The following is an 11,903-nucleotide window of genomic DNA, read 5'->3' as shown; positions in this document are numbered from 1 at the left end:
AAAAGAGTAAAATGGCAAAGGGGTAAAAAACTATGTCGGTTTTCTAAGCCAACATAAAAGTAGCTTAGATATAAGATTTGATCATTTTTTATGACCACCTGCTTTCATTTTTTCTAAATATAATTAACTGCAATTACAACTAAACTCATATGGCATGATTTAAGTAAATTGGTGCGAAATGGGTTGTTTACAGGAATGAAATGAAAATAGTAAAGGAAAAAATGGAAATAGATAGGTCTTGATACAAAAAGGGAGAACAAAATGACCTGTAACTAGAAGATAAATGCCAGAAACTATATAATCAAGCTAAAATGTGTATAGATTTTCAGCATTACATGGTTAAATTACATGTTACCCTTTGGAGCAATGAAATGTGAGCTTTAATGAAATGGACAAATGTTTCTAAAATACCTACAAAATTCTTGAAAATCTGTCAAATATTTAAACCTCACGTTCTTAGCTGGTTCTTTCCAAATACACCATCAAGAATTGGATGTTTAAAGCATTTCCGACTGAGATAAAGTTAAACCAAGCTGTCCTCCGTCCTGTTTTTTTTTTGTTGTTGTTGCAAACCCTACTCCCCGCAAACAATTGGTGAGGTCTTCTCTTTACACAGGGTAAATTATTCACGACTTAAATGTCAAAAGGGTCAGCAAAACCCTTCAAGAGCCGCAGCTAAAGGAAGCAGGGTGGGGTTGGGGATTAAATGGAGCTGTTAGCATTCCTCCTAATAACATTGTTCAAATTCCACACAGAAACCTGCAAGCTAAGTAAAAGAGATAGGAAAATAAAATAAGGGCATTGCTTAAAATGAACAAATGCTGGTTAGTAATATTTACGCAGTCTTTGGGAAAACCGAAGGAAGGAAGGGGAAAAAAAAGAACAAAACCAAAGACAAAGAACCAAGGGAACTCTTGACATGAAGAAGGAAACAAGGTACGAGGAAGGAGGGAAGAAGGAAGAACGCAAGGAAAAATAAATAATAAACAAAGGGACACCAAGAAGTTAGGGAGGAAGGAAAATGAGGGGAAAAAAATTAAAATCTAATTTCATACTTTTCTAGACTGCACAGAAACGTAAGTCGCTATGTGGTTTAAAGATTAAAAATATTTTACCAGCACCGAGGACAGAAATAACACTATGCTAAAACGTGAAGTGAAATTAATTTCTAAATAAAGCGACACAGTTGTAACGATGCCTAAAGCTAACAAGTCAAGAGTCGCGGTAAGAAAGCCGCCATCTTATATTTTGTTTTAGTAATTTTTATCACAATTCCATCAAATTGATATTTTTAAAAAACGATTATTTCTTTTATTTTCGTCAAACCTTAGGAGAGTGCTTCAACTGTGACTGTTCTGCACTACATTCACCATTTCGCTTTTGATGGATGGGCTGATCGCGACGTAGCTAAACGCACCTCAAGAAGTCCAGCTATCGGTTGCTATAGCGACGTTTTCTGCCTATTTCACCATCTGAACAACTTGCAGTGTTTATTATATATTGTTTATCTCTTGTCTGCCACTCTGTTGCCATTTATCATTCCTACTGGAAACCCAAAATGCTGCCAACGAAATGATTTAAGGGTAGTTGTTCGGGTATCTTACAAATTCATCAGGCGAAGTCATGCTAACTGCAACTAGCTAGCGCTCGTGAGATTAGCCGTTACCTTGACGCCTCGTTGCCTGGCTACTGGTTAGCATTTAACATGGAAACCTAGTGCAGCTGTTGGTTAGCTGGTTAGCTTATTTTCAAGCAGGAGTTTCAACTTCACGGTATAAAAAAACAAGACACACTGAATCCCACAGGAAAGATATCTGCTTTATAAAACAGTCCTTTAAGACCACATATAGACATATAAATGGCACTGGGAGATGACGGAGAATACAGAATAAGAGTATTAAAAATGTACATACATTATCACTAATATCGATTAAAAACATGTTTGGAGGCCAGATAACATGGAAAATCCAATTCTACAGTGTTCTCTGGTCTCTTGAGTCCACTTGGTCCTTGTTCTGGCTTATTAGAACAAAAATGAGCTGCCAGCAGAAAACATCCAACAGAAACACAGCTCAGGATAAACGCATCAAATCGCACAAGATTACAAATCACTCTGAAATGACAAAAGTGCTGAAATGTCTCTTTTGTGCCTCATTTTTCCTCTTGTATTTTTTTTGTAGCAGGCGAAGGGGGAGCCAGACTTGAGGAAGATGAGGCTTCTGATTAGGGGCATGTACGGCGTTCCTTGAAGTCTGTATTACACATCACACCTGAGTAAAGACGAGGTCGTTCTGAAATATAATGGAAGCAAACTATTCCCGTAATTAGACTGTGCAGTACTGACATGAAAGGTGATCCAGAAGGATTAATAAAAAGACAGCCAGAATCAAACAAAAAAATTCTCATTCCTAATCATAAAAGCAAACTGGAAACAAAGGATAACTTTTAGATTAGCATTTTTTTTGTCTCCTTTGGTTAAAAGTGGAACCTTTTGGGGGGGTGGGGGGGCAACAATATAAGTAAACGACACTTTGAGAATGAAACTTTAGAAACTGTGTAAACACTGGTTTGTCACTCATCGTGGTTTGGCAGATGCACTTGGTTCTATACTTGCTAGATGTAAAAATACTGACTGCAAACTTTTAAAAATCTGACAGAGAAAGTCTAGATGACTTTACCACCTGGTTACTCCAGGTGACTGGTTCGAGTCTCACCAGTCATCTTTATCTGCTATTTTTTTCTCTTCATTTTTGTTCTTTTCCCTGGTTGTGAATACAATCTTCCTCCTTCCTTAGTTTGTGTTCAAAGTGGGTCACAGGAAAGGATCCAGAGTGCTCTAGGACACGGCGGCACACACCTGTGCGCTGTGTTCACGTCCAGAATGAAGAAGGGCAGAGCAGCTAGAATGTCACAGTCGCCGTGCTCTTGTTTTGCAAGGTCATTGTCTGAATGCTAGAGAGGATTTTCCTCTGATGTCCAGCTAAAGTCACACCCATGTGCAGCAGATCCCTGAAACAGACAGAGAAAGGAGGATGGTAAAGGCCTTTGAAGCACCTGAAAATACTTCCAATCAAAATTAAAAGCTACATTAGATGAGTCAGTTGGGAATAGAAGAAACTAACTGTGCAGTGATTTGGGCCAGCTGATCTACTGAGTTGAAGCCAGCCTGCAGGAAGCTGTCCTCATAGCGCTCCATCTTGATAGCCCTCAGCCAATCGCCGACTGAAGAACACGGCGAGAGAGCCAAAGGTGCGCGCTGGTCCAGCAGGGGGTAGGACGGCCTGTAGAGGGGGTGGAGAAAGCCGACAAACAAAAGAATGACTTACATTCACTGTCACCAAAACAGCAGCGAGGAGCTTCCACGCGTCCTGCAGCAATGTTGGGCTGGTGGGGAGAGGTATAATCTGAGGCGCGCTGACTGACGGCTACAAACAATGGGATTTGTCAGGGGTGGAGCGTCTTCAGCGGTATGTAACCAGCTGACAGGCAGAATGCGAAAGAAGGGAAATGGGCACAGCAAGTGGCTGACAGTTCACAGCAGGACTCTGAGGTGGCATCTCGGAGTGGGCAGTGGGAGGGTAATGGCTGTCCTGCTACTGTCAGGACTGTGAAATGACCCCAGAAAGAGACATTGGCAGCCCTTTCAATCAGGGAATACACATGCTGCTGACTTTATCTGTGTGTTACCGCGACAGTCAGTCAATCAGAAACAGATCAGTCCGCCTCTGCGTTGATGTCATTAAGACATACGTACTGTGATGGTTTTAAACTAGCTATTTTAGAGTGCTTAGCATGTGGAAAAGTTGAGTTTTATCCTATGTTTTACAAAGCTTTTGAGCAAAAGTTCAACAAAAATCTACTAAATGTCTTCCCAAGTTTCTTTGTGGACTTTATTGTTACTAATTTTCTGACCAGACTTTGTGTCTGACAACAACAGCATGTAGGTAATAGTTTAATCCAAAAGATTAAAGAAGTGATATCCTATTTCTTTCCATTTTAGCTTGAGGTTTGTTGAGATTCACATTGTTGGTGCGTAAATACTTTATGCCTGCCTGTGTTAAATTACTTGATTTTACAAAATGTAAACAAGACAAATGAAAACTTATGTTTTCGTCTGACAGTAAAGTGCCTGTATATTCAATTAAAAATAGATTCCTTGCCAAGTCTTTTTTCTGCAGATACAGCACCATTCCATCTTTTGAATTTAGGAGTTTTTTATGCCTAAGTGATTCAAAGGTCAGAGTTAAGCAGCGTAGAAAACAAAAACACCAGCGAAAACAGCAGCTAAAATCCAAAGAAAAACAAACAAAAGAAAGATGTGAAGATTACAGCATATCTGGAGAATAAAGTTGAAGAAAAAAAAGGCTATTTATGAAGAAACTAGCACCATCCAAAACCAGACTGCTTTTTGATCATTCGCTTCTAAATAACGGCACATTACAGAGAACCAACATAAGAAACGGTTGCTCTTTCAAGACCTGTAATTTTTGAAGCAGGTTTAATGATTTAACCCATGAAAGAGCAAGACAATTATTTTAAAGGTCACCTATGAACTCTATTTTTAAGGCCTTGCATAATCTCCTTTTCATGACTAGCTTAGCTCCATTAGCAATTTAGAACCTTCCCAATGAAAAGGACAGACTTTTATTTTGATGATCATATGTGAGCTTTTTTGAAAGGGCATTTTTACGTGACCAGATGCTTTTATTTTGAGCCGTTTATTACGATAAAGAATCATGCCCAAGGTACAGTAATTCAATGTAACTCATGAAATATTAAAGCTTTATGTTGAAAGGCCAACATAATTCCTTAGCTTGAAACAAACCTTGGCATAAATTCAATGTTGGTGCTGTAATGTGTTGTTCTGAAACACAGGGCTGCACAATGCAAAACAAGTGCGACAAAATATGCAAACGTCATCAGCGCTGGAGTTTCCAAATTTAGTCTGTCTTCATGCAGGTATCATGACAGAATTTTACAGGTTTTCTGTGGCATGAAAGACGCTTTCACCTCTCTGTGCATGAAACCAAACAGATTTGTGTCCAACAGAGGAGAGGTTGCTGCTTGACCGTAGCTGAAGCCAAAATAGTAAGGAGAGCTTTCAGCGTAGTTTTCTCCAAACCATGTGGACAAGCCACAGACAAAAACAGTGACTCATCATCACATCTACAACAAAAGTCTTAGATCACCGAACAACGGAAAAAATGCAACATTTTCTACAGCTGCGTGTTTTCACTCTTACCCTCCTGCTTCTTGAGCGACTATTTTCAGCGAGGCCGGGTTGCGGATGAGTTTGTCCAGAGCGCTGACGAGGTCTGCGAAGCGGGGACGCGCGGAGCGGTCCTTCTGCCAGCAGTCCAGCATGAGCTGGTGCAGGTGGGAGGGGCAGTCGGGCGGCGGGGGCAGCCGGTAGTCTTGCTCGATGGCATTGATTACCTGACAATGGGAGACAAACAGCTGCTGTTCAAACAAAGTGTTTCGACTAAATGATGTTCGCATCGATTCGGAGATGCAAGGAGTTTAGTGAGGGCGCAAACACGGCGTATATAATTAGCAACATGATGACTAGAATTCAGTTTTTAATACCCAAGTAGTGACGTAAGTAATTTGCACAAATTCAGAAATTGATTATTACAACTGGCTCGATGTAGCGATAAATAGATTTTATCGATTAATTAAATTTTGGGGTTTCGGAGATTAAATTTTTGGAATAAATGTTTTTTTTTTTTGTCACCAGTTTTCTCTTTGGGTTTCCATAGCTCACAGTGATGTCAGCACACTGTGAGGCGCCATCTTGTTTAACAAGCTTCTGTTTACTTGGACTTTGATTTTTTTACCGTTTTAAATTACAAGAATAAAGTTGTAATATTAGGACACAACACATCAGCGTCAAATTATTATAAGCAGACTTTGTCCAAACAAATTTTGAAGAAAAAAACAAACCTGCAGACTGAGATGCACACATTAGATCCTGATAACTAAGTTACTTTCCCATTAAAACGACTTTTTTTCTCATAATTGTAAGTTATTTCTGGTAAAATTGCATCCTATTTGCTAATATTTTGGCTGTATTTTTGTAATTAAGCAGAAATTCTCATATACTCCATCGTTCAACTACAGAAGGGATGATTCAAACAAAAGCCACTTTTTTGAAAAATATTTCTGTAATTTCTTTTTAATAACAGAAAGTAAGCAAAAAAAACCTCCAAAAAAATCGGAAATCAGATCCAATATATATATAAAAAAAAAAAAATCAGAGATTTTATTTTCAGGGCAAATCACCCAGCTGCAGCAACATGTGGGTTTTTTGCTGAAACTTACATCCTGGTTACTCATGTCCCAGTACGGTCTCTCTCCAAAAGACATGACCTCCCACATAACAATGCCGTAGCTCCACACGTCTGAGGCAGAGGTAAACTTTCTGAAGGCTATCGCCTCGGGTGCTGTCCAGCGGATGGGAATCTTGCCTCCCTGCATTTATTAAAAAAAGAAAAAGAAAAAGCAAACAATTAAGTCTAAAAATCGTCACGTACATACACCGAGACTTTCCCCGGCAAACAGAAATGTGAGTAAAGAGTAAATCAGTCCTGGCTGCTGCCTCACCAGAGAGCTGGTGTAAGTCGGGTCGGAGGAGTTCTCCTGCAGGAAGCGTGACAAGCCAAAGTCGGACACCTTGCACACCAGGTTGCTGTTGATCAGGATGTTGCGGGCAGCCAAGTCTCTGTGGACGTAGCTCATCTCTGCCAGGTACTTCATGCCCGAGGCGATGCCGCGCAGCATCCCCACTAGCTGGATGGGAGTGAACTGGCTGTCGTTGAGCTGCGGGGGAGGACAGAGACGCTTTAGACGTGACGCTGTGTGGACGTGTCGGCCCGGGAGACGGCGTGACAGCGCCTGTTGTCACACTGACCCGCAGGAAGGAGTCCAGCGCGCCGTTTTCCATGAACTCGGTGAGGATCATCACTGGACAGCTGGCTGTTATGATGCCCTCCAGGTGGATGATGTTGGGGTGCTGGAACTGCCCCATGATGGACGCCTCGGACAGGAAGTCCCTCCTCTGCTTCTCGGTGTAGCCGCCTTTGAGGGTCTTGATCGCCACGTAGTTTTCTTTCTTCCCTGGGATTTTCAGCCGTCCTCGACACACCTCCCCGAACTCGCCTGCAGACACATAAACACCCATTAGAGCGGCTGTTTTCCACATTATGAGTATCAGCGCATTATCTAGCCAATGTAAAGCTCGCTCGCAGCAAGTGGTGTCCTTTTGTTTAAATGAGGGCCAGTAATGTTGGCCACATATTTATCAGTTAATTGCTTTATTGGTGCAACTATATTGAATTTGATCTTTAAAATAAGAAGCCCAGACAATGCCTATGAATCAATTTTAAAGGCTAAATTAGATAAAGACTAATAATATTCTTTTTAAAGTGGACGATCAGGCAAAAGGAAAGCCACAAACCAAATGAATTCACAGAAAGGTAACTAGGTTTACACATGTAGTAATAGTGGGAAAAGCCTGAGTGGAGCGTACCGGCGCCGATAACCTCCTCTATCTTGACAAAGGAAACATCGATTTCCTTGGCAAACTCTCGCACCGCCTCATTAGGGTCCTCGTAGGTGAAAGGGTCGATGTAAACCTTGACCCCTGCAAGAAAGGGACAAACAGAGTCGTGGGAAAGGAAAGAAAAGAAATGTTCAAGAACTATGAGCAGCATTAGGAATGGTTTCTGTGACGTGAACAGGTTATAAATCAGCCGAGGTCCGGCGTCCGTAACGACTTACCTTGGCCAATGAGGTACTGGCTGTTTTTGTCACTCAGCTCGGGATCTTTAACTCGGCTGTGTCGGCTGCAGCGGGAAACAGAGAAGCATAAATGTAGCAAGATTATGGCACAAGCATAGTTTCCCAAAGAATAAATAAGTATTTCAAGATTTTTAAATACTTTTTCAAGCTACTGTTGTTAGGATTATTTCAGCAGATGCTAACGGATCAAAAATGGAAATAAGAACACCAAAGTTAACAGCAAAAGCTCCTTAAAGAAGTCGAACTTTTCACACTTTGTCTTACAACCACAACTCACAGTATTTTACTGGGATTTTGTGTGTACAAAGAAGTGAATAATATGAGAAAAATTATATATATTTTTAATGTTTCATAAAAATAAAAATCTGAAATGTGTGGCCCACATTTGTAGTCAGTATCCACTATTTCTGCATATCTAGAGATTGAAATTTCTCCCCATTATTCTTTGCAAAATATCTCAAGACCAATTGGACTGGATGGAGATCTGGGAATGTCATTTTAAAAAAAGAAATCTTCTCTTTGAAGAGTAAACAAAACCCACATTATGATGCTGCCATCGCCGTGTTTCAGGATGCTGAGTACAGTCTGACTCATCATCTACATTAGAGATTGGCCAGTTTAATTTTGGTTTCATCTGACCGCAGCACCTTTTCAGTCCATTAGCCGTCGGCACAAAAACATTTACATGAATTTCAGTGGGTCCATGAGGACACCGATTGTCTAAGCGCTTTTAAACATGATTGTTGTGTCAAATACCCCACTTCTGGCAGACTTCTAGCAGTATGCTTTATGGCAACTAGGAGATGACTATCTGCAGATTCTCCTATCTGAGCCGAGGATCACTGCAGCTCTGCCGTGGGACTTTGATGTTTTGGAGATTGTTTTATAATTATAATAAACTTTCCCCCTGAACTGTTTGATCTGTTCGTTCATCTTCATGACTTTGATATTTATATAAAGAATAAATTACACAAAGATGGACTTCATGTTGTAAATAGGAACTTTCAGAATGCACTGGGTTTCATTTAGGGGCATCATTACTAGCCCTGCCACAATAAGCAATAAATCTATTAAACACTAATAAATTAAAACACATTCAGTAATTTCCATTTGCGTGATTTAGTGTCTTTCTCTTTTTTCTCTTTCTACTAAAAACTGGATTACAAAAAAAAAGAAAAGTTTTACTTACATAATTCATTGTATTTGTTTTATTTATTTAGGATATTTAAAATGTTTCCCAGTTCAGTGTTAAATGTTTATTAGAATTTAAAGTTTAGAGATCTTTGAGAAAGTGTTCTTGCATTATAATGCCACTGCATTACTTGAAAATGGCCTCAGAACAACAATGTTGTTGTTGTTTATTGTGATAACGCCTGGGACAATTCAACATGCAGGAAAATTTTAATGACCTAATCATTACAAATTTATGTCACATCTTTTTATCTGTATAAATTTTTTGTATTTTTTTCCTTATATTTAACAATTACATGCCACTTTAGTTTGGTCTATCACATAAAATCTTGATGAAACAGTTTCTTTGATTGTGATAAAACATATACTCTTCAACAAGAACAGTGTAAAAAAAAAAAAAGAAAACACGTCCCTCCAGGTAAAATGCGCTCTGTTTATAAAAAACCACCTCCATCAATTATACTTTGTGTATTCTTTGATACAACAACTGGCCCGGTTTGAAAGGCCTTCGCCTGGCCTCAACAATCCTCGGAAACCTTAAAGGCACAATACAAGATGACTTGTTGTCCGAGCCGACCCCTACGGTCCCGCTCTTTGACACAAGCGGCTCCATTAGGATTCCGGCGGCGCGGACTCATCCCTACAAGACCGTAACGAGCCTGTGGCTCCTGGATCACCGCCTTCCACCGCTCCTGTCTCTCTCTCTCTCTTTCCCACTTCAAAAGCCTAAAATAGCAGTAAAGCACCACCCTCAGTTTGAGGCAGATCTGGGCCTCAGTAGCTGGTTTGGGGGGGGTGTATGTGTGTGTGTGTGAATGTGCCACAAGGTCACAGCTATTGTTCTCCTGTCCTGTGGAAACAGGGCTGGGACGACTGCATCCTGTCTTTCCCTGCCCTCTACCTCTACCGTCGTCTCTATCCCTTAACCAGATCTATGCACTTTCTCTCTTGCTCCCCCTCCATGGTGGCATCCAACACTATTTACTCAAACAATGAAGCCTCAGGAAAACGTTCTAATGAGCAGGATAGCTTTTAGCTGCGTAAGCGAAAGAAATCACAAACGCTGCCTTGTGTCTGAACTGTTTCACAGACGTAGAAAAAAGAAGGAAAAAAAAGTGAGTATAGCACAGAGCAAAGCTATCGCTGATAAGATACAATAGGTATAAACAAAAGAACAAAGTGGTGCCAAACTGTAAAATGGGGGTCACGGTTGTTTTAGGTTTTCGGTTTCCCCAGCCCTTTTCTTTCACATTTCCTGTTGTTTTAGCAGGGTTTTTTTCCCATGCAAATTTGTCTTCTTCTCAGCCTCTTTTCCTTTGTCCCCTTGTTCTCACCGTAGGCAGAAGACGGCTAAGACGACAAAAATGACTAGCAGCAGCATCCCGACTGCGATAAGGATGCCAGGCACCAAGAACTGGGAGGCAGAGTCATATCCTGAAGGTGGGGAAAAAAAAAGAAGAAAGAAAAAAGAGACATTTACTCAGAAAGTTATGGGTGCAAAAGCCAAACCACAGAGTTTATCCCGATGTAGCAAATGGGACATCACAAGAATCTGCGTTAATAACAAGGACACTATCTCACAGGTGATGAATGCATAGCAAACACAGTCCAGGGATTGAGAATGCTGATAAGAAGAAAAAAAAATCACAGTGGAAATGGAAAAAAAAGAAGTGAGAGTTTTTTTTGCAAGAGCAAACAAGAACATTTTACCATCAGGCAGGGTGCGGAAGACGATTGCAGGACTGAAGCTGCCGTATCCAGCCTGGGTGCGCGCCCGAACCTGCACTTCATACTGAGTGGCCCTGCGGAGGTCTGTTAACACAGCCTGGTTTCTCTTCGTCTCTGTGTATGAGCACGGATTTTCACTGCGTCTCTCCTGCCAAAGAAAACCGAAGTAAGCTGGACGAGAACAAAGTATGAATATGGAGTAAAACGTGAAAAAAGAAATAGCTGGGTCAAGCCAAAAAGACTTCTAAAGAAGCAAACCGTTGGCATCTTAATATGTTTAATGAAACTGGCCTGAAGTAACCCTGGATTTTCTTACTCTCCAAAGATGACACATTAAAATAGTCTTAACCTGGGGATGTTAAATAGGTTGAGGTTTTGATCTCAGCTGCAGTTCTGTCCAGGTTGTAACTGAAAGGTTTCTGTCCTTTTTGTCACACAGGAACTCTATCTTCTAGCAGTATTCTTTATTATCTATTTAGGTTTGGGGTTCAATTTCTTTAAGTTAAGGGTTTGAGGTTTGCAGGGGGCCATTGATGGAGGATTAGTAGCTGGGGAGAGCCTCAGGGATTTGTTTTAGGCCTCATATTGTTTGCATTGTTCTCACTGGGATCAACCAATCAGAAGACACCTCCCATTGCTTCACTGGGAATCTTTTTGCCCATTTAGTTCAGTTTTTAAAATAACATCAGGAAATCATCAGATAAGATTCTTGTAGAATATTGCAATGATGATAACCAGACTTTCCTAATTTTTCCTTTCTTTGTCATAATCATCAACGTGCCACCGTTATAATGTTCAAGTTTTCTTTAAATCTGTCTGTACAGAACTTTGGAGTATCTAAGCTTGGTTTTAATGAAACCAACAAGCTTCCTTAACAATTTAAAATTTCCTGGTTAATCTTATGACCCAGCAGATCAGGACCCAGATTAAGTTTATTAAAAGAGCTGTAGAAGAGTCTAACCATGAGCAAACTAGATAAATGACTGAACCTGAATGGCCACTCGCTGGTTAGGCGGCGTTTACCTTCTCGCAGTAGCGCAGCTGATACATCAGCACGTTGTAGTGCGGCTGATCTGGGACCGACCACTGCAGAGTCAGGCTGCTCTCTGTGGAGTCACTCTTCCGAATCGCAGACACAAGCGATGGCACTGCACATATAGCAGCAGGATTATAGATATCGACCG

The 11,903-nt window shown here is 40.7% G+C and overlaps 1 protein-coding gene across 1 annotated transcript in view; it reads right to left on the bottom strand.

The window, feature by feature from the left end:
- Window positions 1–1,799: 1,799 nt before the first annotated feature.
- ephb4 (EPH receptor B4) overlaps window positions 1,800–11,903 on the bottom strand; it is a 50,509-nt gene continuing 40,405 nt past the window's right edge. Inside the window, exons 7-17 of the mRNA XM_005802955.2 lie at window positions 11,743–11,867; window positions 10,702–10,867; window positions 10,326–10,425; window positions 7,780–7,844; window positions 7,529–7,642; window positions 6,911–7,158; window positions 6,604–6,819; window positions 6,322–6,471; window positions 5,243–5,436; window positions 3,123–3,281; window positions 1,800–3,009 (exon numbers count right to left, since the gene is read on the bottom strand). Coding sequence (XP_005803012.1) covers window positions 2,901–3,009; window positions 3,123–3,281; window positions 5,243–5,436; window positions 6,322–6,471; window positions 6,604–6,819; window positions 6,911–7,158; window positions 7,529–7,642; window positions 7,780–7,844; window positions 10,326–10,425; window positions 10,702–10,867; window positions 11,743–11,867 — 1,646 coding nt within the window. The 3' untranslated portion in view covers window positions 1,800–2,900. The remainder of the gene's footprint in view (window positions 3,010–3,122; window positions 3,282–5,242; window positions 5,437–6,321; window positions 6,472–6,603; window positions 6,820–6,910; window positions 7,159–7,528; window positions 7,643–7,779; window positions 7,845–10,325; window positions 10,426–10,701; window positions 10,868–11,742; window positions 11,868–11,903) is intronic.

Source organism: Xiphophorus maculatus, chromosome 11, assembly GCF_002775205.1.
Source record: "Xiphophorus maculatus strain JP 163 A chromosome 11, X_maculatus-5.0-male, whole genome shotgun sequence".
NCBI classification, from domain to species: Eukaryota; Metazoa; Chordata; class Actinopteri; order Cyprinodontiformes; family Poeciliidae; genus Xiphophorus; species Xiphophorus maculatus.
This window is presented reverse-complemented; position numbering and strand designations above follow the sequence as displayed.